General features: G+C 43.8%; 1 protein-coding gene across 3 annotated transcripts in view; it reads right to left on the bottom strand.

Moving 5' to 3' along the window:
• CCND1 (cyclin D1) overlaps nt 1–23,730 on the bottom strand; it is a 156,523-nt gene that overhangs the window by 54,857 nt on the left and 77,936 nt on the right. The window contains exons 2-3 of one of the 3 annotated variants that reach the window (XM_063397535.1): nt 11,672–11,740; nt 5,830–6,033 (exon numbers count right to left, since the gene is read on the bottom strand). In XM_063397535.1, the coding sequence (XP_063253605.1) occupies nt 5,830–6,030 (201 nt within the window). In that variant the 5' untranslated portion in view covers nt 6,031–6,033; nt 11,672–11,740. Of the gene's footprint in view, nt 1–5,829; nt 6,034–11,671; nt 11,741–23,730 lie in introns of those variants that run through there. The other 2 variants (XM_063397537.1, XM_063397538.1) reach the window with 2 other exon arrangements.

The following is a 23,730-nucleotide window of genomic DNA, read 5'->3' on the forward strand; positions in this document are numbered from 1 at the left end:
TACTTGCTGAATGTGTTGGATCTCCTGCCTAATGCATCTCAGGGCTGCCTGGCAGCATGTGGGGCTGGTTCCTGCAGGTGCCGCTGCCTTTCAGATGCAAAGCGGGGAACTCTGATGCCCAAGACTTTGTCACCTTTGAGCTTTGTCTGCAGTGAAGCGATCCGGGGCAGGGCAGAGCCCGCACAGATGGAGGAGTGGGTACACAACTCTCTTTTTGCATCGGGAGCCTTAGGTCTGGGGTAATCCATGCCTGTCCAGCCCCAAACGCAGATAATGAACATGTGTTGTGTTTGCTGTGTGAATGCCGAGCTGCTGAGGAACAGCAGGCTGTAATAAAACTCTAGGAAAAGCCATATCCTGCTGTCATTTCATCATGGACATGAGGTCTGACCATAGCACAATGTGGGATGTGTGGCAACTTCTGCACAGGACTAGCTCGGAGGGACTTCTTGGATAATGCACTGAACATCTTCAGAAAGTGAAGCTAATGAAAAAATGCTCTAACCAGAGCCCCGTGAGATCCAGATTTTTCCTTCTCAGGGAATGTCCTATGGTTGAGTTTTATTTCCACTCCTAATGAAAGCAATAAAACAATCCAGAGAGCTATTACAAAGCCTGATTATGAATACAGTAATTGTTGGTCAATCAAGTGATTTGTTTGAATAAAAGCAAAAGATTTAATTTAGATGTCAACTTGAAATAGTATGGAAAATGGGGGGAAATGTTTTGCAATGTAAAATTGAAAATGTCGTTTTGAAAACGCAGTAACATTCAATTTTCAGCAAGCCAATTCTTTTGCTTTTCTCTTCAAAAGGAACATTAGTCAAGCTCATCACTGTTAGGCAGATGTTTTGTTTTCTTGAACTGGCAGTTCCTGAGAGTTTAAGTGTAACCGACTTGTATGTAAAATACCAAAAGATATGTTAACAAGGTGATTTAATCCCGAGGAGTTAAAAGTGCTGCTGAGAACCTATCCAAATACTAGAAAGAATCCTACAGGTAAAGGTTTGAATTTTTTGTTCTGGGTCAGAAATATTTGTATGGACAAAATTATAATAAGGATCAGAAAAGGAATAAACAATTGCACTGATTTTTTTTTCCCTGGGTGTAGAACTTCTGTTTATCAGATGATATTTTTTTACCCAAGTGGAACGAGCCAGAATACCGTGTCACTTTTATTCTATTTTAGGCTAAGAAAAGCCCTAAAATATTTTCTGGCCAACTGACACGGCATCCTGGAGGAGCAGGGGCTTGTTGGTGAGGTAAACAGAGTTTTCTGGCCAGGTCCAGCTGCAGCTGGTTGGGTTTTTAGCCATTGATCTGCATGGCAGCCTCATGTAGGCAGCTTGGCAGCCGGAGAGAAATCGGTCCCCATGACACCTGTGGGAAGCTGCTCTTCTTGGGGCCGCAATTAAGCTCCACGGTAGCTTTTGGGAATCAATGGGAATTAAATGCAGATACCAGGCATTAATGGAGCACTTATTGGAAATGATTTAGATGCTGTTTAGTGGTGGCTTAGTTAATGGAAATTAACGACTAACTCGGGTTTGGGTAGGGGCAGAACTGCTGGAATGCGGCGAAAGTCAATACGGGCAGTTCCGAACGGCAGAGAGAAGGAAGTGCTTATTGATGTTAGTGATCTCCAATATTTCCCATTGCAGCCACAATCTGGTTCGGGCCACGTCGCTGTGGACTTCACCAAGAGCAGGGGAAACAAATTGTTAATGATACTGCAAATGCAAAGTGTCACTAATCTAGTAACTGGCTACGCCGGGTATTGGAATAATTAATGCAGTAGATCATTCTTAATTATACTCTTGTATTTACAGACAAACCGAAACTGAGGCTGGTATTGATTAAAGGAGGTGCCATATTGCAGACTTTTCTAACCCTGTAACTATATTGTTCTTGAATTTCATACAGTGTAGCTTAGAGTTTTACATCTGATTTGAATTACTTGAATGTCTTAAAGATCTGTGTTCCAACCAGATGTGAGAAATGGCTTTGGTTTGGAAAGTTTCAAGGAGGGACCACCAAATAATGAGGGAAAAAAACAACTCTCTATTATTTCCCCCCTGCACCTCAGTGGAAAATATAAAAAAAAAAAATAGTATCCTAATTTACTAATAGGAATTGGGATCCTGTCAGGAAAATGTTCCTCACCTGCAAAGTTTCTTTATCTTTCTTTCCAGCCCAAGATTATATACTGGACTTGATAAACCTCTGTAACTGAGAGAATTAAACATTTCTACCCATAGTAATACTATTTACTGTGCTTTATGCATGTTCTGTCACACAGCCAACACTTTAACTAGGCAGAATTTCTCTAGTTAAGCACTGCTGGCTTAACTACAATAATTGGCTGTGCTGAGAGAATACACATAGCCCAGTTAAATGTACTAAAGCCACAGACTTTTTTTCTCTTTTTCTTGTCATTAAACTTCCAGGTTTGTTTTTTTTTTTTAATAACTAAAGTCTTTGATTTAATATGAAGACATTGCCTCTTTAACAGGAAGGTTTGTACACAATTTCCTGTAAGGGATCGGATCATGTGCTACTTCTGCACCACATTTGTTTTCCTGTCTCTACTTGAGGGAAGTACTTCATCTCTCAGAATGGATTTTCTTTTGCAAAGTTATGCGATAAAGATTACAGATGTCCTGGTTTCCAAAATTTTCTGTGACATGTATGGAAAACCTTCCATTCCTGTGAAACTCCCATCGGTGAGCTGGGAATGACTGCTAGAAAGTGGCCACAAAAGCAGTGTGGGTAAAGCAAAGTGAAATGATCTACAAAGGACAAATATAAAGGTTGGAAATTTCTTTGGAAGTACTTCCAGAGCTCTGTTGAACACGTCACTGAAAATCTGTAAGAATTACCTGGTTTGTTACGCCATATACAATGTTTCATAATGGCAGGAGTTTCAAGCTAGTGGTAAAAACAAAGGAACTGTAATAAGCAGGTTACTATTACCTCACAAAGATACCATCTGTGCTTCCCTGAGAGAACTCCAAGGAGTACAGAGACCACGTTTCAAGTACTAAAAATGGCTGCAGAATACCACTGGCATTATTCCTTTTCATTATACCTGGTGATTTGTTCCAGGATTTACAGTCCTGACCTTGATGTGCCATAAACAGAGCCTTCATTTAAAAGGGATTAAGGCTGGTTATGTGTGATAACCCACCTCGACACAAGCGCTGTCTTTTAGGAGATGCCAAGTCACGGAACACCTCCTGCCCATTCCATTGCCAGTGGCCACCACCCTGCTTTGGAGAGCTCCTCCTGCCAGCCCGGGAAAACAGAACATCCTGGGGATGAGTGTCCCCAGGGCACAAACCCCTGCCATCATCTGGGATTGACAGATGTGAGGGTGCTTTCCACACTGCTGAAGTTCTTGGGGCAAGGCAGCAGCCAAGAGACGCCCCCCAAGGGTGGTTCAAGCACCCTGAATTCCCACATGCTCAGGAAGGCAGAGCCTTGACCTGGGATTTGGGCAAGGTCCAGCCCAGAGCTGTGGGTGACCCAACCTCTCACTGAGTGTGGCTCCCAAACTGGTGGAACTCAAACGCTGGCACTGCCTGTACATCCACTGAGCCCCTCAATGTCTCAAGTACAAACCATAAGATCGACCAAATGCTGAGAATGAAACCTTGTTCCTACACACAGCTCTCAACTGAAGCGAGCTGCCGGGGCCCTGACTGTTGCTCCTCTCTGGCAGGAGATTTGGGGAAAGATGGCCATTTCTCCACAAATTCCTTCCCACATACACACACACACCGAGGGGTTGTGAAATTGCACCTTTTACCCGGGGTTTTGTTGCAGGCTGGGTTAAGCCCTGGTGAGAATGGTAGGTTTAACCACCGCCCTGCTCTTCGGCGCTGGAGGAGACAGCTCAGCACATGTTCCTGCCCAAAACAAAGGCATATGTAAGGTTGCCCAGGAATTCCAAAGATCTGGGTGGGGAGCCTTGCGGAGTTTGTTTTGGGCAGGGATGCATGTGGAAAAAAGGCAGAGCAGGCGGAGCAGCAGGGGAACAGGCCGGGAGGAAGGTGGGCAGCCTGCAGAGAGGGATTTCAGTCCCTGAGGTTTCCTGGGGGACAGGACCAAGGAAACCTTCTCCCCTTCCATGAGAGAGGAAATGGGATTTAGCAGTGGTTCAGAAGTGGGTAGCTGTGTATTCAGGCCTGTTCAAAGCTGGACACGACTGTAATCATCTCAAGTAACAAAACAAAAAAAACAAAAGAAATAAGCTCACAAGAAAGAGGAATCAGGAGATTTGCTTGCCTATGTTCCTGGAAAGCAGGGCCAGAATACCTCATCTCTACCTCTGACCACTACAGAATTGTGAAATTTGGTTATTTTTAGGCCAAAAATGAGACAGTTTAAGGAAACCCTTACAGGTCCATTTTTATATTAATTGAAAGTCACAGTCTAAACAAGATTATTTGAAAATTCCAGACAGTTCGGCTTCTACTACACAGACTATAAAGAGTGAATTTGGTAAATTCTGTATAGAGCTGGAACAAAGGGTCTGAGACCTTCTTTAGTTAATAAATGCAAGTGAAATATTTGAACAATCCGATAGCAAACACTGAGACAGGCCCCAGACTGCTTATTTAAGTCACAGTTGTAACAAGAGCTCTGGAAGATTTACCTGTGGTGGGACTGCAGATGTGGTTGCTCAGAGATTTTTGGTCCGATTTTCAAACTCATATAACTGTACTTTATTTCTGTATATTTCAGCTGGGGTCAGCATCCTTATCAGTGCAGAAATGGGGATTTACAGCCCTGTATTCCCTCCAGCATTCACCTTGAAGGCCATGCAGCCCTCGCTCCCAGACTTGCTGATGTAAAGATAATCATCTTGGAAGTGAACTTCCTAGGAACCAGGTCCTCCTCCAGCTGGAGGCAATGGAAATGCTGGTGCTGACTTCAGTGGCAGTAAATCTCAGCTCTATCATTTTTTATGACACCTCTTCTTGAAACAGATACATTTACTCAGCATTCACTGCTAATTGCCTGCATTTTTTTCCTCAGGTTATTAAATGCGATGTGTAACATATTTCTCATTTTTTAACAAGAAAAAAAATAGCACCTTATGGAAAGGAAGGTTCATGTTCAGCAAATCTCTAAATATTGAACTTACCTCATTTGTCTTCCTTTTCTTTATCCATCCATTTAAAAGGAAGGTGTTTATGATTCGAGGTTTGACAAATAGCTCATAAAAAGTAAATCTTGTTGTGATGCAGAAAGAGGGGAGGGAGAAATCCTATAGTTTCAGCAATCTGTTTTTCTCTGTCACACTAAGTTACAACTCAGCCTGAGCTGAAAAGATAGATACCAACCCCAAGAATCTAGATTATCAGTGGAAATGCCAACTGACTCCTCAGAGCAGTGCTGTTAGTGGCACCACTCTTTTACTGGCGTGAATTCAAAGGGGTTTTGCTCTCAATTCGAGCATTATGTTATCACTTTTCTAGTCTCACATCATTTATTTGAAAGCAATTGTTTCCCCTGGTTCACAGCCATCCACACGTGTGTGATAGGGAACATTAATGTGCTGTATTTTATCTGCCCCTGGGTATCAGCCCTCAAGGTGTTGATGCTGATGTGGGATGAGGATGTTCAGCACCTCTCCAAGCCAGGACAAATGGACATGGTGAAGGTGATGACTAAGGGCTGTTACAAATGCACTTTGGGGTTCTGGTGTTGCAAGCCAGGGCTGCCCACATGGGGGTTTTTTTGTGGCTTATTTCTTCAAGAGAACCGCTGCTGATTCTGTCATTTCTTAACGTTTCCATGCCAAACTTTCCATACTATTCTTACCTGATAATTCTTGGCCGAGACAGGAATTCTGCTTTCTGCAGAGCAGGATAAAGCACTGACCTCCACAGCACTGCATGTTTGTCCTCTCTGCCTTCCTCGTCCACCACGTTCCACCGGGTGTGTGGCACTCTCCAGACACCGGGAACGGAGCTCTCCTTGCCTCATGCAGAGCGAGATACTCTCCGAGCTGGTCACTCCCATTCCCTGTGGAGATAATGGGAAGAAACAGGAACCTGTGAGCTGCTCTCTGAGAGGTCTGGGAGAACTGAGAGCCAGCAGTGCCTCACACCAGTGACTGCCTGGTCACCAGTACCGTGGTGACCGGTTCAGACGCTTGCTCACACTGTGGATCTCCTGCTCAGCTGAACCCCACGCCTGCTTTTCTTAACATGACCTTAAATACAATATAACTCTACTTCAAGCTTTTTTTTTTTTGTGATTTATACAAATTCCCAAACCCTTTCTCTGCTTGTCCTGAAGGCATTTTGATAAACGGGCCCATCACAGGATTTCAGCAAATAACTGAAGGCACCACAGGACAAAGCGACATTGGCCACACACTAAAAGCTCTGGCTCTCAGTGAAATGAATATTTTGGTGTCAGCAGGGAGGAGTGTTCCACAGTTGGGATCTGCTGAGGTGGTTACAATCTTCTGCATGGGCTCACTCATGACACAGAAGCAATTTTTGTCTGCAGTTTTCTCTTGCAGACAAAAAGATGTCAGGCTGCAAACAGAAACCAAGGAAGTTCTTTTGTTGTTACAAGATGTTAAGTGACATGTTTGGTACTCCTGTCTTGAGTGGCCTGGGCTTCCTTTAAAAATGAATGTGAAATTAGCTTCTTTGATCCTGTCTAAGAAGCTACAGAGCTTCCCATATTGAATCCTGTCGTTCAAACTGGTTTTTATTTAAAAACCCTTCCTTATCTGAAATTTCTGCCAGTGGCTTTAAAGCAGATTGCCACACAGTTCTGAAAGGTGACAGAGCGAGATGTCACTCAGTAGGGTTGGCATAACCTAGATTCCCTTTAACTGCTTAATTTTGCCAACTGGGCTTCCCAAAATCCCAGTGAGCACCCAAATCCAAACTTTGCAGACACAAACTTTTGCCACCAACTGAATAAATCTCTCATTTTGACTACAGAAGAATCTAACTTTCCATCTGAATCTTGGAGTCTGGGTTTCCCTCTGCTTCCTGCCCGAGAGCATCATTACAGCAACTCCTTGCAGAGTTCCTGTCTAATTGAACCACCAGTGGCATGCATATGTGCTAAATAAAGGAATGTCATAAAAAATTTATGAGTGACTTACACTTTGAAGCAATAAAGTGTTAAAGAGTTAAAAAGAGCTTTTTTTTTCTCCTGTCCCCCCTGCCCAGGTCCTTCAGACCAGGAATTGTTTGCAATGCACGGAGCTCATTTGGGACCTGACCACTGTTATTATTATTCCCTTTTGCAGTGTACTGTGCACACATCTTTTTCAGTGTCCATGAATATTGACAGAGGCAGTGAAGTGATGTGGAACTCTCAGTGATTTTCAAACTGTGCAATGCACAAACCACTCCCCTTAACCAGATTTGCATGAAACTGGGGGTCCATTGTCTCAAAAAGTTCACCCACCCCAAAGTGCAACCAGTGCCCTCTGGGTGTGAAGCACGGAGTGAGGTGGCAAAGGCAGGTTTTGGGTGGCTCCAGGGCTTGCAATGGATGCTTTGCACAGCTGTAATGATGAGTGGGTGAGGAGAGCGAAGAATGAATCAAGTGTGGGTGGTGGAAATATTTGCCGGGCATGTCACAGCCAGGGGAGGAAGCGCAGGGGCCTCCCGGCCTGGGTGATGGAAGGGACGTCAAGGTTCCCTGGACACGGGCCCTGCTTGTTTATTTATTTATTTCAGCCTTGACACTTTCCCTTTAGGAGAGCAAAAAAAAGTGAAATCGATTCCGCGTCTTCTGAAAGCAGGGAGCCGACTGTGGCTGAGCAGCAGGGCTCTCTTGTAATCTGCTTCCAAACGTGTGGGTGCCTCTTGGGTTTCCTCAGCTATTTTATGGCCCATTTTCAAAGATTTTTGTAAAACCAGGCCAGCAACGTCTGCATCCCCTACCACATCAGTGAAAAGTTGGACTGTGTTTCAGAGCCATGTAAATTCCTCCTATAAGGAACATTTACATTTTTACAAAGTGTAAATTTAGCAGACCACGGGGTGAATTCCTCCCTCGTCACATTGCAGTTGCCACGGGGATGGGTTGACTAATAGTTTACCACGAGTGAGCAGAAAAAAAAGAGCAGCACGTGTACCTGAGCATTACAAAGGTTCCTTCCAGGATTGCCAGGACTTGCTCAGATAGTTGATAAGATAATTAATTCTTACCGTTCCTGTGTTTTCATGAGAACTTCCCAGTGAGTAAACAAAACCCCAAGCCTAGTCTGTGTTTCTTTATTGTATTATTATATGGCTCTGTAAGTGCAATAAAGCAATCTCCTGACTTCTTGACTCTCCGTGGTTGTTGCTCCTAGATAGGTTTCTTGCACACATGAAATATATACAACAACTTTCATGTCTAAGATCCCAGCAGTTTAAACACACTCCAGCTCTTTATTGGCAACACATTTCTGCAGTTAGGACTTGATTGGGCTGGGAAATATTAGAAATGTGTTGACTAACACGTTGTTAAAAATACAGGACGTGTAATGTTGGAGCAATGCTGGATATTCGTGGTTCAGGTTGAATGGTTGTTCATGGTCTGGAGTTGCAACCACGGCTGACAAAGCAGTTCAAAAGATGTTGCCTAATAACTAAATTGCTCAAAATAGTGACTGAAATGGTGGCTACCCTGAAGTCTGTGTCAAACTCTATTGATTTTGAGGGAGTGGAACACTCCCTTTCACTCAGAACAATGTACTCATTCAATAAGTAGGTTTTCCAAAGTGTTGGTTTGTTTTTTTTCCAGCCAAGTGTCTTAAAGGACAAAAAAAAAAAAAAACAAACCAAAAAACTTTAAACCAGGGCAAGAATTAGTGACACTGAAAACTGTCATGTTGGAGGCTTTAAGGAGAGCAGTGAAAATTCGGAGCCTGGCCAGCATTTCATTCTTCTACCCTAAAAGACTCACCCAGCAAGAATCTGTAAGTGACACTCAGCGGAGAGAGCGCTTTCTGAACAGCTGATGTGAAACTTGAAAAGAGGCAACGTAACAAATGTGATGTGGGGGGGAAGTGCTTTCATTCCAGCTCAGGAACATCTGGTTTATTGCAACAATAACTACTGTAATTATATCACTGCTAGAAAAGCTGCTCTAGGTTAGGCTAAGTTTGTGGTTTCTATAATAAACACTGCTTTGGAGGAGCGGGGGTTTCAGTATTTCAACCATGTCAGACCACGCTGAACCGAGCTGTGATTTGAGGCAAAAATAACAAAATATAGAAAACATAAAAGCATTATTTCTAACCATATATTTCTTGAGATGTACTTCCTCATTATGGTAAGTGGAGAGTATGCCAGAGAAGTAAACTCTTGGAGGACTGACCATATTTCACTGATAAAAACTAAGGAAGTCATCTTTTGGTCACTTGGAGACAGGCTTATTAATACTCATCACAGTAGATATTGCTGAAATAAATGAACAATGATCCCAAAAAGGACAGCATTCTCACTTGACTGGCAGGGAAAATGAAGGAAATTAGGTCAGACAGCAAATTGATGGCAGAGGGTCTCCTAGTAAAAACAGAGTGGATTTTTCCAGGGATGTGCCTGTGTGATAGGACTTATTACCCAGCCACTGTGTTATTTCCCTAGCTGTTAAAAATGAAGTGTTTCAACTGCAGCACAGTGCTTTTCCACCCAATGGAAAATTGGAATCTACATGAGACTTACTCTGGTAGGGTGGATACACTTGGAGCTGCAATGGGCTGCATGTTGCACACAAAGGTTTTCTCAAAAAGTGAAAAACATAAATAAAGAATTTTGTATTCTACCCTTACAGCATATTTAGCCTAGAATCTGTGACAGATATTCTGTACATCAACACAACTTTATTGTGTTGTCAAGGTATAAAAAAGAATGGCTAAACTGATGAAGGGAAATGGAAATGTCATTCCGCATAGATGAATTCCCATTCAAGTGCTTCGTTAGTGTAGAAAGATGTGCAGACCCAAAACTTAGACATGTGAGAATTCAATAATGGTGGAAAAATTGATATTTTATTGTTGCAGTTTGCATCTTTTCTCCATGTCGTGATTTAAGTGTTTGTCTCTGTGTGTTCAGACTCACAAATGAGATCAAATAGAATCTGTGAGTTCTGTGTGTGCAGCATTTTAACAACTGACCCGATGTTCCTGCATGCTCACACTGGCAAAAGCTCACCTGAGCAAGAACCAACTCATTCTGCACATGCAGAGGTGGGTCTGTGTGTGCAGACTTGTGTTCTGTACATGCAGATTTAACACTATCTTTAGTTTCACCTCCTGCAGCTAAAATTATTTCTACCAGCTCGGCATTTGGAATTGAAATGATTCCTTTGTTTCAACAGAGAGAGAAATAGGATAATGCCAGAATTTTGCAGTCTCTTTTTTGTGGTGTTTTTTTTTTTTATCTACTAGAAAAGTTCAAATTAATGGAGGGTAAATCACATTACATAAATGGCCACTAAACCTTGTTGAAGGCAGACTAGTAAAAACATTCCGTAGCTTTCAAAGGAACAAAGTTGTTTTAAAGTGCTAAAGAAAGAGAGCAGATTTATTGTTATTTAGCATTAGCTGAATACTCCAAGACATCAGGAGTCTAATGGTCATTAAACTAATCAGTCATATACACAGTTTTTCTTTCATACTGTTATTTTTTTATCTCTTTCATGTTCTTTTTTATATTTTTCATGTATATCCATATATAGACTACTTCTATATCTAGATATGCATATATACATATCTGGTTTTTTGGAGGGGATGAGGGGATGTGAATCCAGAGTAACCCAGCTTTCTCCATTTTCATAGCAGCCTGTTAAAAATAAACTCTCATCAACTATAAAGAGAAAATCATCTCTGGGTTGAAAGTTCCTTATTTCTCACCTGTCTGCCACCTTGCCACCAGTTTTGGAAAGCCTGACAAGAGGCCTGGTGAAAATTTAAAAATAAACAACCGATCAACTAAATAAACAAACACATAAATAAATAAATACATAAAATAAATATATAAATGAAGGTGATTCTATCATGGGCACTTTTATAAATGCTCCTGGCTTTACTTCACAGTCTTAGACTACAGTTATTGCCGAAATTGGCTCAGTTTGCTGTGATTTTGTTGCAAAAAGCCATTAAACCTCAGAATTAAAAATGCAGAAAAATATCCTCAATGGCTGTGAGTCCTCACTCACCTGGATCAAGAGAACTGCAGAGGAATTTACATGAGCTGGAGTGTGGCAGAGTTTGTTCCCCAGTATGCAGAAATCCCCAATTTGGTCTGATGATGAAAGGAATGAGGGCTGAGCCTGAGGCTCGCTCTGCACTCACACTAATCCCAGCTCTCGTCCTTCAGACAGGAAAATTCAAAAGAAAATGGTTTGCAAGCTGCTGGCAGCAGTGCTGGGCATGCCTTAACCACACCAGCTCTCAGATATCACCTAGGACTGAGGTGAACCCTTCACCTTTCTTTTTTTGGATGCTAAACCCCCCTGCATCTCTGGCTCTGCATTTGGAAGACACTGAACATCACCTGGCTGGTGCTAAGTGTCCTTAGATGCCTTTTTTGTCAATGCTACCTTCCAGCACCAGGCACCCATTCAAAAAAGGAAGTTGAGTTATGGCAGGCTTTTCTTTATTTTATGTGTTGTCAGGAATTCTGGTGGTACTTACGAGTCAGTTCTGTGAAGTGATGATCTTCCCTTCTACTCCAAGCATATAATCTGTATCTTTCATGGTTCCCTACACAGAAAAGAAAAAGGAAATTTTTGTTGTTGTTGTTTAAACAGTAAAACCAAAAAAAGGAAAAAATTCAAAAAGCGGATTGAAAAATGATTTAAAAAAACATCCCTGAAGATATAATTTCCAGTTCCCTGGCTTCTTCTCTGTTTTTGTAGTGTGTGATTTGTCTATCTAGACAGCAGAAAAATTTGGAGATGTTCCCCCTGAGCTCTAAGAGCTTATTTGGTTCAGGATTTTCTGCTGATGTGAATATCAAATGGAAAGCTCTCTTCTCTGAGAACAAACAACACAGAACAACCTCAAAGAGAGTTTCCAAGTGAGGCACAGCAGAAATCTGGGCTATTTTCTGTGATAAGGCTAAACAGCTGTAGGTTTTCCACCAGCCATGAGAGAAGTAAGAATAAGAACAATAATGCACACACACCAAGAAAATAAAATTTTAAAAAATATTTTCATTACTAAAAAGATCTCATATTGTGATGCCTCATTTGTTTTTCTGAATTGTGGTGATGTTGTGCTGGTTGTGCTTTGCAGGCTGTACCACTCACAGAAGTGCTGAAGCTGTTTCTGCAAGGATGCAGAACATTTTCACATTGAGGAAACCCATGCTTTGTGGGCATGTTCAGAGTGATATATTCTGATATTCAGACTTAATTCACTGCTAATACTGCAGAAATTCTCCTAGAAACCACGGACACACACACTTTCAACACAATCATGAGAAAAAACAGGGCCTGATGGTATAAAATTACCATTTAGGAACACGTCTCAGAGCTGGCACAAATTTGCTGTCACAGGATGGCATTTTTATATATTTTCTCTTGTGAAACAATATCACAGACTGGAAGAATCACTTGATAACCCCATTTTCAGACAAGTGAATGGACACAGACTCCAAGTCCAGTGACAGCTCTCGCGTCTCGGCGCAGGACGTATCCAAAGCTGGGAAGGGATTCTGTGCCATATCCACAAGCAGAAATGAAAAATACCTTGCTGATATCTGCTCAGACCATTAGGCCTCCCAGGCCATGCCTCTTTCCAGCAGAAATCCTCAGGGATAGCATCCTTAGCTATGCCCTTGTTTCTGAGGCGTTTGTCTCGCTGTGTTGGGCCCACTAAATTTTCCCACCCAAGACCCCTTGATATTGAAGTTTATCTTTCCTGGTGTTTCCCAGCACCTTCCATCCCACAGCAGTACCTGCCATCAGCATGCTAATATGCAAATTAAGCAAATTAAGCAAATGACATGCCTCCAGCCGGCTGTTTTCTCATCTTTCCTTCTCTTTCTGCCTCTCCTCCAGTTCGGAAGGCCCCAGAGAAACCCCCGGGGAGAGCTCGTTTTGCCCTCCTCAGGAAGCCGCAGTGTCCTCCCAGTGCTCTCCCCCGGTGCATCGGCCTTTCCTCCCTGGCGGGGCCCTGGGAAGGCTGCAGCTCTCCCGGGAAGAGCTTTCCCACATCCCCGCTCGCCAGGGGACGGCCTGGCCGTGCTCAGCGGTTTCCGTGTGGGACACGTAGGCGGGAAGGGGCCGAGCAGGGAGGCCGGGGCCGGAGCCGGGCTCTGAGGCTGAGGAGCTGCTGACCCTCCGGGGCACAGGGTCTGTGCACACAGCTATCAATAAAGGCATTAAAAACAGAGAGAGGAGCGGCTTCTCGGATTGCAGCCCTCGGTCTGCAGGAGGCTTTGGCCGTCCCGGAGAGGAGCACGCCGAGTGTGTCCTCCTGCTGCTTTTGCTCAGGATCCCTGGCCTGGGGAATTGTCCCTGCAGGAGCTCCAGCCTGCTTCTCACCTGCACTGCCTCACACAGGCTCTGCTGGTGCGGTTTGAGTCCCCCTGGCCTTTGTTTATCCCAAAATAACAGAGGGGTGCAGAGAAATCACAGCAAATGATGAGCAATCCCCAGCCTGGGGTTCAGCCACAGCTTTTCTCCTGGGTGAGGTGAGCGAGCCTGGAGCTGGGATCCCCTTTTCTGGAATCCTGTGCTCCTGCCTCCCCCAGCAGCACCACACGGGACAAAACCCATTTTCCCCAGCAGCACAGCGTCACCACAGGCTGCAAGAATCACATTTCCACAACCCTTAACTAATCAAAAAAATCAAGCAGGCTCGCAGTATGGTATTATTTTTGTTTCTCTCTCTCTGTCTGTGTGTGTGTTTGTGCCAGCTGTATCCAAAGGATGGCTGGCAACACTTCCTGATTTTGTAATTGAGATGTATAAATACAGCAAGTCTGAGATAATATCTGGTAATGTAATCCTCCTGCACCCCCTGGCATTGACAGGAGCTGTTCTTAGCTACCACACAAGTTCAGACCCAAACAAGAAGCCCTGGAGAGCAGCCACACCTGCAGCAGGGGTGCTCTGGCTTTTGAATTGCCCAAGGGGAGCCCTCAGTGCTCCTCTGCCAGCAAGGCCAGCAGAGATGGGAACACAAAGCATCACCCAGAGGTACAAAGTGCCTCACCAGATCCAGTCCCCTGCCTGGTTCAGGCTCAAATCAAGGCTATTGATATTGTCTTTTAGTCAATACCGTGGGCCCTCGGTCACAAGAGGTTAGAAAAGATTAGAGAACTAAGTTTTTTTAATCTATTGAATATTAAAAATGGCCACTTCTGGCTTTTCATTCACACCATCTGTTGCTAGCAGGTTGTATTGGCAGTTTCAGGACAGATTAATAATTGTTCCTGATTTTGGCACACCAAGAGGTTAAAAATAAATCTTTAGCCACACAGAAGAGTCCCCAGCAATTGATTTCTCTAAGATATTTTGGCAACTCGGAAAGAAAATATATGGTTTGAGCCTTCCTAGAACTATTTCTCCCAGCCACATGTGATATAAATAAAACAAACCTCAAGAATCTGGCTCAGAATATGCAATAACATTTTGCTACAGCCATTTCTGCTGCGTTTACCACAGCAAATGTTGAATTAGAGGCATCACCCTACATAATATTTAAATATTTCAGTAATACCCAGAGCTCTCAACACTCTTGTTTCTTTCCCATGTTCAAAACAATTTGCCAGCAACGTTTTAGAACGGAGCAGTTGTTTTAGAGCAGCCTCTTTGTGTTAGATGTGCACACACCACACTGCTGCATCTCTTCAAATGCAGATACCACTTTTTAAAGCACAAACACCAAACAAGGGACAGAGTAAAATAAAGAAAAAAAAGCCATGTGAAGTTGATAGGGATGCTTTAAAAAGCTTCATTAATTGTCAGTGACTTTTTCACAGGATCTTGCAGCACACCTGGGAACTGTACTTTTATGAACAACTTCTTCCTACACTTACTCCTTCCATAAAGTTTTTTGTCTTTCTGGCTACTGCAACCAAACTTTTCAAGAGCGGATCTGGCAAATAACTGCAAAATGCTGCACACATCTGAAAATGTGGCCATGATAGGGGAGTTGAACTCTTCTGGATGGAGAGCTCCTTACCAAGTGCAGTTCCCCACAGGCCAGTGGGTAATAACTCTGGATTTGAGAGCATCCATGGGAGCAGTCTGTGGCAAGGAGGAGGGAGAGAACTTCATCACGACTGAGAGCAATTTAGGGGTGGGGAAACTCCGACCCAGCCCAGCCCTTCCAGCCTCCGCTTCCTGGCCCTGGGTGTTCCTGGTCTTGCTGGAGCCTCCTGCCAGTTCCAGCCTTTCTCCAGTGTGGAAAAGTAACTGGGGGGGGGGGAGCTGGACCATGCCCCAGCTGAGGCCAGCAGAGGAAAGGACTGGGAGCACTGCTGGCAGTGCAGTTGGGAGTGTGACATTTCCACTCAGAGGCGACTGGAAATACTTGATGTGGAGCTTAATGAAGAGCGAGGGAGGAACGAGGCACGAGGGTGGGTGCTAGCAGGGATTAAGCTCCATGAAAGGTCATTGTCTGATGGAAGGGAGGGAGCAGGAATGGGAAGGCAGAATGTCTTCTGACCAAGGAGAGGGTTTTCATGTGGCTCTTCCTTGGTCTTTATTTCCTGAGGTGTTTACAGGACACTTTGAGTCTATGGGTTGGTGGGCCCGGATTCCCACAGGAAAATCAGATGTGCTCAGTGCTGCCTCTACTTTCAGCTGTTAGGTTTGTTCTGTGGGTTTCATTTGAGGGTCCCAGGACTTGCTAAACACACACAAATGGCCTGCACAGTGTTTTGGAGGTGTGGGTGTTATCACATCAATTTTAATTGACTGACTCTTGTCACTGCCTGACTCAGGGCAAGGGGGGAACCCAGCTCCCCATCACATGGGCCAGAGTGGAGGAGGATGGATGGTTTCCCTCCATGCCCAGTGACAGCATGCACCATCACACCACTCTATGCTCAGGATAGGAAGCGTTATTCATTCTTTTTTTTGGGACTGCAGCACATTACTGCAACGAAAAAACAGCCAGCTAGGGGGAAAAAAGGAAAAAAAAGGTATGGCTGGAGTAAAGCTCAATGGTTTAATTAAACATTAGATTAGCTCTCCCCAAAAGCCACGAGCAAAAACAACACAAGCATGTGCAAAAGACAGATGCTTGTGGATGGACCAGAACAACCTTTTTCACAGCCTTTTACATGACTTTGGTACAGGCTTAGACAAAAAGTCTTGTTCTTTCCAAGCCAGCACGAAGCACAGCCAGGAAGCGTTAGTCATCAGAGAGGTTTGGTAGTTGGAGTTTGGAACCCCAGCTGGAGTGTTTGCTTTGTGCACTGCTAAAAAATCTCACCCAAGAACTGGCCACTATCTCAGTCAAATAGCTTCTCTTTTGAAAATACTTTTGACTAAATTATCACTTTTAGGAGAAGTTTTCCTCACAGCATAAGACAAATGCAAAGGAAACAACTCTTCCCTCTTCCCCAAGGAATTGTAACAACGTTTTCTTCAGTGAGATTTGTAGGATTTAGTATTAAAATGTGTTCTGAATTGTGTTTTAATGGGGGGGGGGGGAAATTATTATTTTTGTAACCAAAATAAAACAGATGTAAAATTTTTCTCAAAAGGTTTTTGCCCTCTCAAATGAAACTGAATATTTTTCATGGGTTAGTCTGCAAAACGTACTTTAAGATTGTATGAAGCAATGCATGGCTTTCCCCAGTTACTGGCCATTCCCAATGGTACATCCATCCTGTAGGCTTCTGTGTTCTGGCAAACGTTGGGAATTGCCAGTTTGGGCCAAACAAACAGTATTTTAATGCATAAATAAAATTTGCTTCTACGATCGAGATGATTTTCGGCACAGCATTTAAGCCCTAAGTACAAGTGGTTATGTGTACTTATATGAATCATGGAAAACTCTAACATAATAAGGCGCTGTTATTAAGCACTATACAGCTACAGTTGCCATAAAAGCGAAGAAGGAACCTGAGGTGAAGAAATAAATCTTCAGCTGGGACAAATCAGCACAGCCCTAATTGAACTGACAAGAGCTACACTGATTTAAACAAACAGGGATTTTTATATGGCCATTCACTATAGCAAATAAACGGTGATGGAGGATGATGAAGTAACATGGTTTATCCCAAAATCCATGTTCTCAATACTCTTTTAACTTTTTGGGGAAGTCCTCTTTGATTTTGTGGTTAGGACCAGAACCTCCCTCCTGCATACTCACATGGCAGCTCTCACTTCTGGGTGCCTGAGCAAATTTGCTCCTCTTGGCCCTGAATAACTCCACTGAAACTGATCTATTATGATCCCTGCAAGGTGTAGGCTCCCAAAATCCTAGCCCAGGCTCTGGCAGGGAGGAGGATTTTATCAGTGTGGGATCTCCTCCCGCTGCTGGCAAGCAAAGCAGTGTTAGCTCAAAGCTGGGTCCGCCTCAAGCACCACGAGGCAGCACCAACCCGTGAGGAGGGAGACTTCAGCTCTGACTCAGGTCACAACAGGTATGTTATTGCCAGCCCAGCAAGCCTCTGCTTCAAGCATTAATTTGCCTAAAATTATTTTAATCACAGATGCGCCCTTTTCGGGCACGCTGCCTCTGTTTCGCTCAGGATTTTGAGGAATTTCATAACAGTGCTCTGACATCACTGCACCCAGACACAATGTGCACCATTGTCAGATCAAGCATGGCTTTTACATTTGCATGAACGTGGAGCTTTTCCTTTCTGCTACCCACTGTTTTCCTTCTCTAGCTATGAACGCTCCAAATCACGCACATTCTTCTGGGGAACGAGAAAGGTGTTCCTGTTTTGGGGACAACCAAAGCCAAGAGGGGAGCTTGAGTGCAACCTGCTCGCCAAGGATGCTCCAGGCCGTGTCAGAGAGGCACAAAGCAGAGCACACAGGAAAGGGGGGATTCCTGTTTTGGGGAAAACCAAAGCCAAGAGGGGAGCTTGTGTGCATTCAAGGATGCTCCATGCTGTGTCAGAGAGGCACAAAGCAGAGCACACAGGAAAGGGGGGATTCCTGTTTGGGGGAAAACCAAAGCCAAGAGGGGAGCTTGTGTGCAATCAAGGATGCTCCATGCTGTGTCAGAGAGGCACAAAGCAGAGCACACAGGAAAGGGGGGATTCCTGTTTTGGGGAAAACCAAAGCCAAGAGGGGAGCTTGTGTGCAATCAAGGATGCTCCAGGCTGTGTCAGAGAGGCACAAAGCAGAGCACACAGGAAAGGGGGGATGCTTCCAAGGCTTTTCCCCACGCCATGGCAGGTCAGTTCTCCTGCATGCAGTACCTGGGTCAGACACCAGCACGTCCCAGGATACTGACACCGATCCCTATGTCATAACAAGGGCAAGATAAAAACCACGAGGTAGTAGTGGTTATTCCCATGATTGACACTCGGCCTCAGTGTTCTCACACAAAGCCCTCTCTCTTTCTGCCTGACATGCGGGCCTGCATTCCCAAGGCATTCTTGCAGCCTACACCACAGCCCGAACAATAGCCAGCCTTCTTTCACTCTCCTGCCTCGTCTCTCTGAACAGCCCTCTGTTGACAACCCAGGCTGTTCTCACTCCTGAAGAATTCCAAAAATTGAAGGATAGAGGGACAGTCTGTGACTTCCACCAGGCATCTTGGAGCATCCTATTTTTAAAACTGCGGTCTGGTGCTTCTTTTTCTGTTCTGTTTCAAAGGAAACCTCCAAAAATGCAGTTGCCCTGCAGATCCACTCTCAGGCCGGGGAGCTGCTCTGAATGAGGCACCACCAACAGCTGTAAAATGCAAATAGGTGGGTAACTTTCTCTGTTGGGCTGTCCCAGAGCAGCCTCTCCCCTCTGAGCTTTAATGCTACACTGGTAAAATTGAAATGTTTGCACAGGGGGAATAGATGCATTGGTGTTTGCTTTCCTCGCCAGCCACGTCCCAAACCCAAAAAATGGACAGGGCACGTGTAAGGTCAGGACAGCCCAGCCTCCTTCACACTCATGGGATGATGAGTTCTGGTCAGGTGATGAGGATGAGGAGAGTGCATCTTCATCTCCTTCATCTCACGTGGAGTGGCTGCAATGAGCCAAAAGTAGCAGAAGAGGTGACGAGTCAGGGTGCTGAACTTGCTGAGGTGTCACCGCTCTCTTTGGCTGGTGATCCACACCTGTACCTGGGCAACACATCCCAGAAACTGCGAGAAAAGAGAGGAGAAGAGAGGAGAAGAGAGGAGGAGAGGAGAGGAGAGGAGAGGAGAGGAGAGGACAGGACAGGACAGGACAGGACAGGACAGGACAGAGATTGGCTTTGGTGCCAGTAACACCAAAGTGGATTCAATCTCCATATGGACCATTTACTTTAGAGTTGGACTCCATGATCCTTGTGGGTCCTTTCCAGCTTGGAATACTCAGTGAACTTCCTGCACTGCCACATTGTGCCACTTTTCATGGCACAATCAGTCTAACAGAGACTAGAAAATGAGCAAAATCTCTCCTTATATAGTCAGCTTTTATAGTTTTCTGGTTTGGAAAAGGAAAAGAAAGGACTCAATTTTGGTTTTTTGCCACAGAAACATCTCTGTTGTTGGTACTCCTGGTTCTGAGCCTGTGGTGGCATTTCCACCCATTCAAGAAGCCTGATGAACTCGAAGCCCTCACACAAAACTGCAGCACTGCCTGCATCCTTCTTCAGGGCCTCATGCCTAGGGATGCCTCAGGGAGAGCCCCTCTTTTTGAGGCCCTATTTGTTCTTGGCTTCAGTCTTCTCTGGGTGGATCTGGCAAGGCAAGGCCAGAATGGAACATCAATGAACAAGAGTGCTGGCGTCACTGAGAAATGAAAACAATTGGAGAATGACAATCAAAGGAAGGTGAAAGATCCAGTCCCAGGGCTTCCTGCTGCAGCTGAGAGTTTATTCAGATGGCCTCCAGATAATCTAAGCCAGAGAGAGGGCACACTGACTTACTGTGGTGTTTATTCCCTTGGCTGTTTCAGCTGTCAGATGCAAGAGCAGTCTGTCCTGGATGCCCTCCCATTTCCACACATCTTCAGGTTTGGGTTTTGATTTATGGTGCTGCCATGGGAGCAACATGGAATTTGTAAATGAGAGATATAAATGAATGAGAAAGAGCAAGAAATTTCTATCCTGTAGCATCTTTCATGATGCAGTTACGTAGGGTATCATTTCTGTATGAATTACACAGACTTCTTATCAGTTGTGTAAAGGAACCATGCAGAAAACCAGCCCCAAATCACATCAAGCCTTTCCTGGGAGAAGTTACTTTAGGTAGCAGCTGCTTTGACTTAGATAATTTACCTGTCAAAACAACCCTTGACACAAGAACAAGGACAAACTTGTGTCTGTGGGAACCAGAAGTCAAAGCCAAGTGGTTTAACCCAGTTAAATACCTGGTTGGTTGATCTTTGCTGCACAAGAGTTAATAACCTGTGGTGTCTTCACAGTGAGAGTCAAACTCACTGGAGGAATCTCCACTGAAGGAATTTGCAGGCTCCACCTGGAAATCAAGGTGGTTTTTCTCCTTAAAAGGGGGGAAAAGGAAAAGGGGCTTATGGCAATAACAGCACATTGGAGAGTTAACAGAATGTTTTGTCTGGCTTATTCCATTGTAGAGGAAATCATGGTTTTCCCAGCAGGAATCATTTACCTTTATCCCTGCTGCAGCCTCACTGAAACCTGGGGCTTGTGCTAAGAGTTTGGGATCTCTAGCTCTAAAATCAAGTTTCTTAAGCGACAGAAAGGAAACATCTCATTCACTGCAGCGTGGAATGGAATTAGCAGGGCAGATGCATCTCCTTTGCAAGTTTAAAGAAGTCCATGGATTGGGTAAATGCCAAAATTTGCACTAGTCAGAACTGTGGGTGCATTCTTGAAGTCTGTTTCTATGTTATCCACACACATGGTCAGGAAGACCATATACCAAAATGTATGTTTAAAATACACTTATTATAATATCATTTTGCAATTTAACTTTTTTGTTCACTGCTGTTGCACTGGCTTAGTTGTTTATCCCAGGTTTTGCATTTAGTGCTTCTAAACTCAGGATCTGTCTCAAGCATTGCAGCAATCCCATTACCCAACTGCTACAGCCTTATTTCATGATACAATTTGTATTCTAAAAGCTCTTCACAAAACCCTGGGATTCACCTTGCACGAGAAACACTCGCTACAGGTCACTGAAATTTCCTGGTGGCAGCAGTTAGAGCAATTTTAATCATGACTGCTGCTGTATTTAACTTGAGATGGATGCCCAAGAGCTTTTGATTAAAGGGATAGCACAAGGGATGCACCAGAGCTTTTAATGACCCAAGATGTGTCTGCTCTGCAGTGCTGGAGTCAATGAGCAGAACCACAGCAGCATTTAGGCTGGGAAAGCCCTGTAAGATCATGGAGTTCAACCAAGCCAGCACTGCCAAGGCCACCTTGTCCCCAAGTGCCACATCCGTGTGGCTTTCAGATCCCTCTGGGATGGTGACTCCACCGCTGCCCTGTGCCAGTGCCTGGCCAACATTTCCACGGGCAAATTCTCAAGAATGTCAAATCTAAACCTACCCTGGTGCAGCCTGGGGCTGTTTCCTCCTGTCCTGTCCCTGTTCCCTGGGAGCAGAGCCCCATCCCAGCTGGCTGCCTGCTCCTTCCAGGGAGTTGTGGAGAGGGAGAAGGTCCCCCCTGATCCTCCTTCTCTCCAGGCTGAGCCCCCCCAGCTGCCCCAGCCTCCCCTCCTGCCCTGCCCACCCCATGGCAAACACCGCACAGGGCTCTGGCCCATCGGTGTTCTCCTCACCCTTCCAGCAAGAGCTGGCAAGTAAAAAAAATAAAAAATAAAGGCATTTGAGCAAGATTAATCTGCAATAATTATATATTGCAAATGTATTTATTCTGTTTAGGGAGAAACTCCTGTAAGGCTCCAGATGAGACATTTCTCACGTATATTACTTGGCTTTTCCTGAGGCCCTAATGAATTGCTTTAAATTACAGACTTAGGTATTGATTAGCCTCATTCAGCTGAAATCTAGGCTTAGCAATCTATACTTGTCTATAGTTTATTTGTGATATTATTCCTAATAAAGAGCTGCAATTAATCCACATCAAGAAAAATCAATTAATACAGATTTGTATCACAAAGAAAGAAATCCCCCTCATATCTGCCCACTAATCCTGAAGCTTAGGTCTTTCTTTGCTGCCAAGGAGGACAGATAAAAAATATTGATTTCACCCTATTTTTACAATTTATAGTGATACAATAATAGCACACAGAACAGACGGGCTTATCAATTAAAACTATTTTTATACATGATGATAGGTGAGGACACTCAGTGCCTTTGTTCTCTGCATTATTAATAATTATTAATATGATGGACTAGGAGTACTGTAATAAGAGTAATCACTCTGAGCACAGCTCTCAAAGAGCTGGGCTTCCCTCCAGGTATGATTGTGAATTTTGCACTGAAGGAACCACAAGACATGGTTCTAGGAGGAAAATTGCAGTTATCTGCAGCTGCATGGGAAAGGAGATTATTCTGTGTAATTTTAGACTAATGCTACAACGTGAAGAAACACAAGACATTATCCAAAATGACATCTTTCTAATTTTAACCACTTCTATCTCCCATTTTAACCAAGTTAATATCTAACCTAATTTATTAGAAATAGCAATAAAAAAAAAATCTTATCAGAGCCTTCTCGCAGGAAGTGTCACATAAACACAGCAAATTAGATTTTGCAGTTTTAGAGGCCAAACTTCATCTTTGCTACGCAAAGAAGACAACAATGTGTCATTGTCCCTTCACAATTCCTACTGTAAACAGTTTATGTGATTTATTCTTTGCATGCTAGATAATGACATATTTTATACCAGTGTATCATCAGTATGTTGTTATTCTGACTGCCCCATAATAGAAATTGTGTATTTTCCCACTGCAGCGAATGCTATTCTTAACATATATTGGTCTCAACCAGCTAAAAATATCAGAGTTCTGCTGCCTGTGGGAAAGTTCTGCTGCAGTTATTTCTATTAAGAGTTTAATATTTGTTCTCTTTGATTTTTCATACTGTATCTGCCCTTCCCACTTAACACTCCCTTCTCCCCTGTGCAATTACTTACAAGTGCTTAAGTGTCACACATGAGGCAAACGATGCCCTAATTCACCCTGATGCTAACATTAATATGAATGATTTGGGATGAGATTAGCACTGAGGAGCACCAGTTTAAAATAAACTGTGGTGACACGGTGGCAGCTATACGAAGGATTAAAGAGTGTGGATTATCACAGGTATTGAATGTCAGGGCTCTGTGTTTGTTCTTGCCAAGGACACCAGGCAGCCAGGGGCTGAAGCAGCCAAATGTGATTCTCACACTCAATCTCTGGCTTACTCGGGGCTTTTTCAGCACCTCTAGGTTTCTGACAGACAGAAGGTTCAGAAAAAAAAAGAGTTTTTTGAGAAGTATTTAATTTATGTGGTGGCCTAGAATCATTTGCTTTTTAACCCAAATTCATATAATCCATGAAGATACCACTAAATTAATGACAATATTTACTTTTCTCTGCTGTTGCACATTTTAATTTATCTCCCTGCAGTGGTACTTTTGCTTTTCTTTCCCCTTTCTTCAAAAGGTATCAGAAGCCTATTTGGAAACATTCATT

The sequence above is a fragment of the Prinia subflava genome, chromosome 5, assembly GCF_021018805.1.
Source record: "Prinia subflava isolate CZ2003 ecotype Zambia chromosome 5, Cam_Psub_1.2, whole genome shotgun sequence".
NCBI classification, from domain to species: Eukaryota; Metazoa; Chordata; class Aves; order Passeriformes; family Cisticolidae; genus Prinia; species Prinia subflava.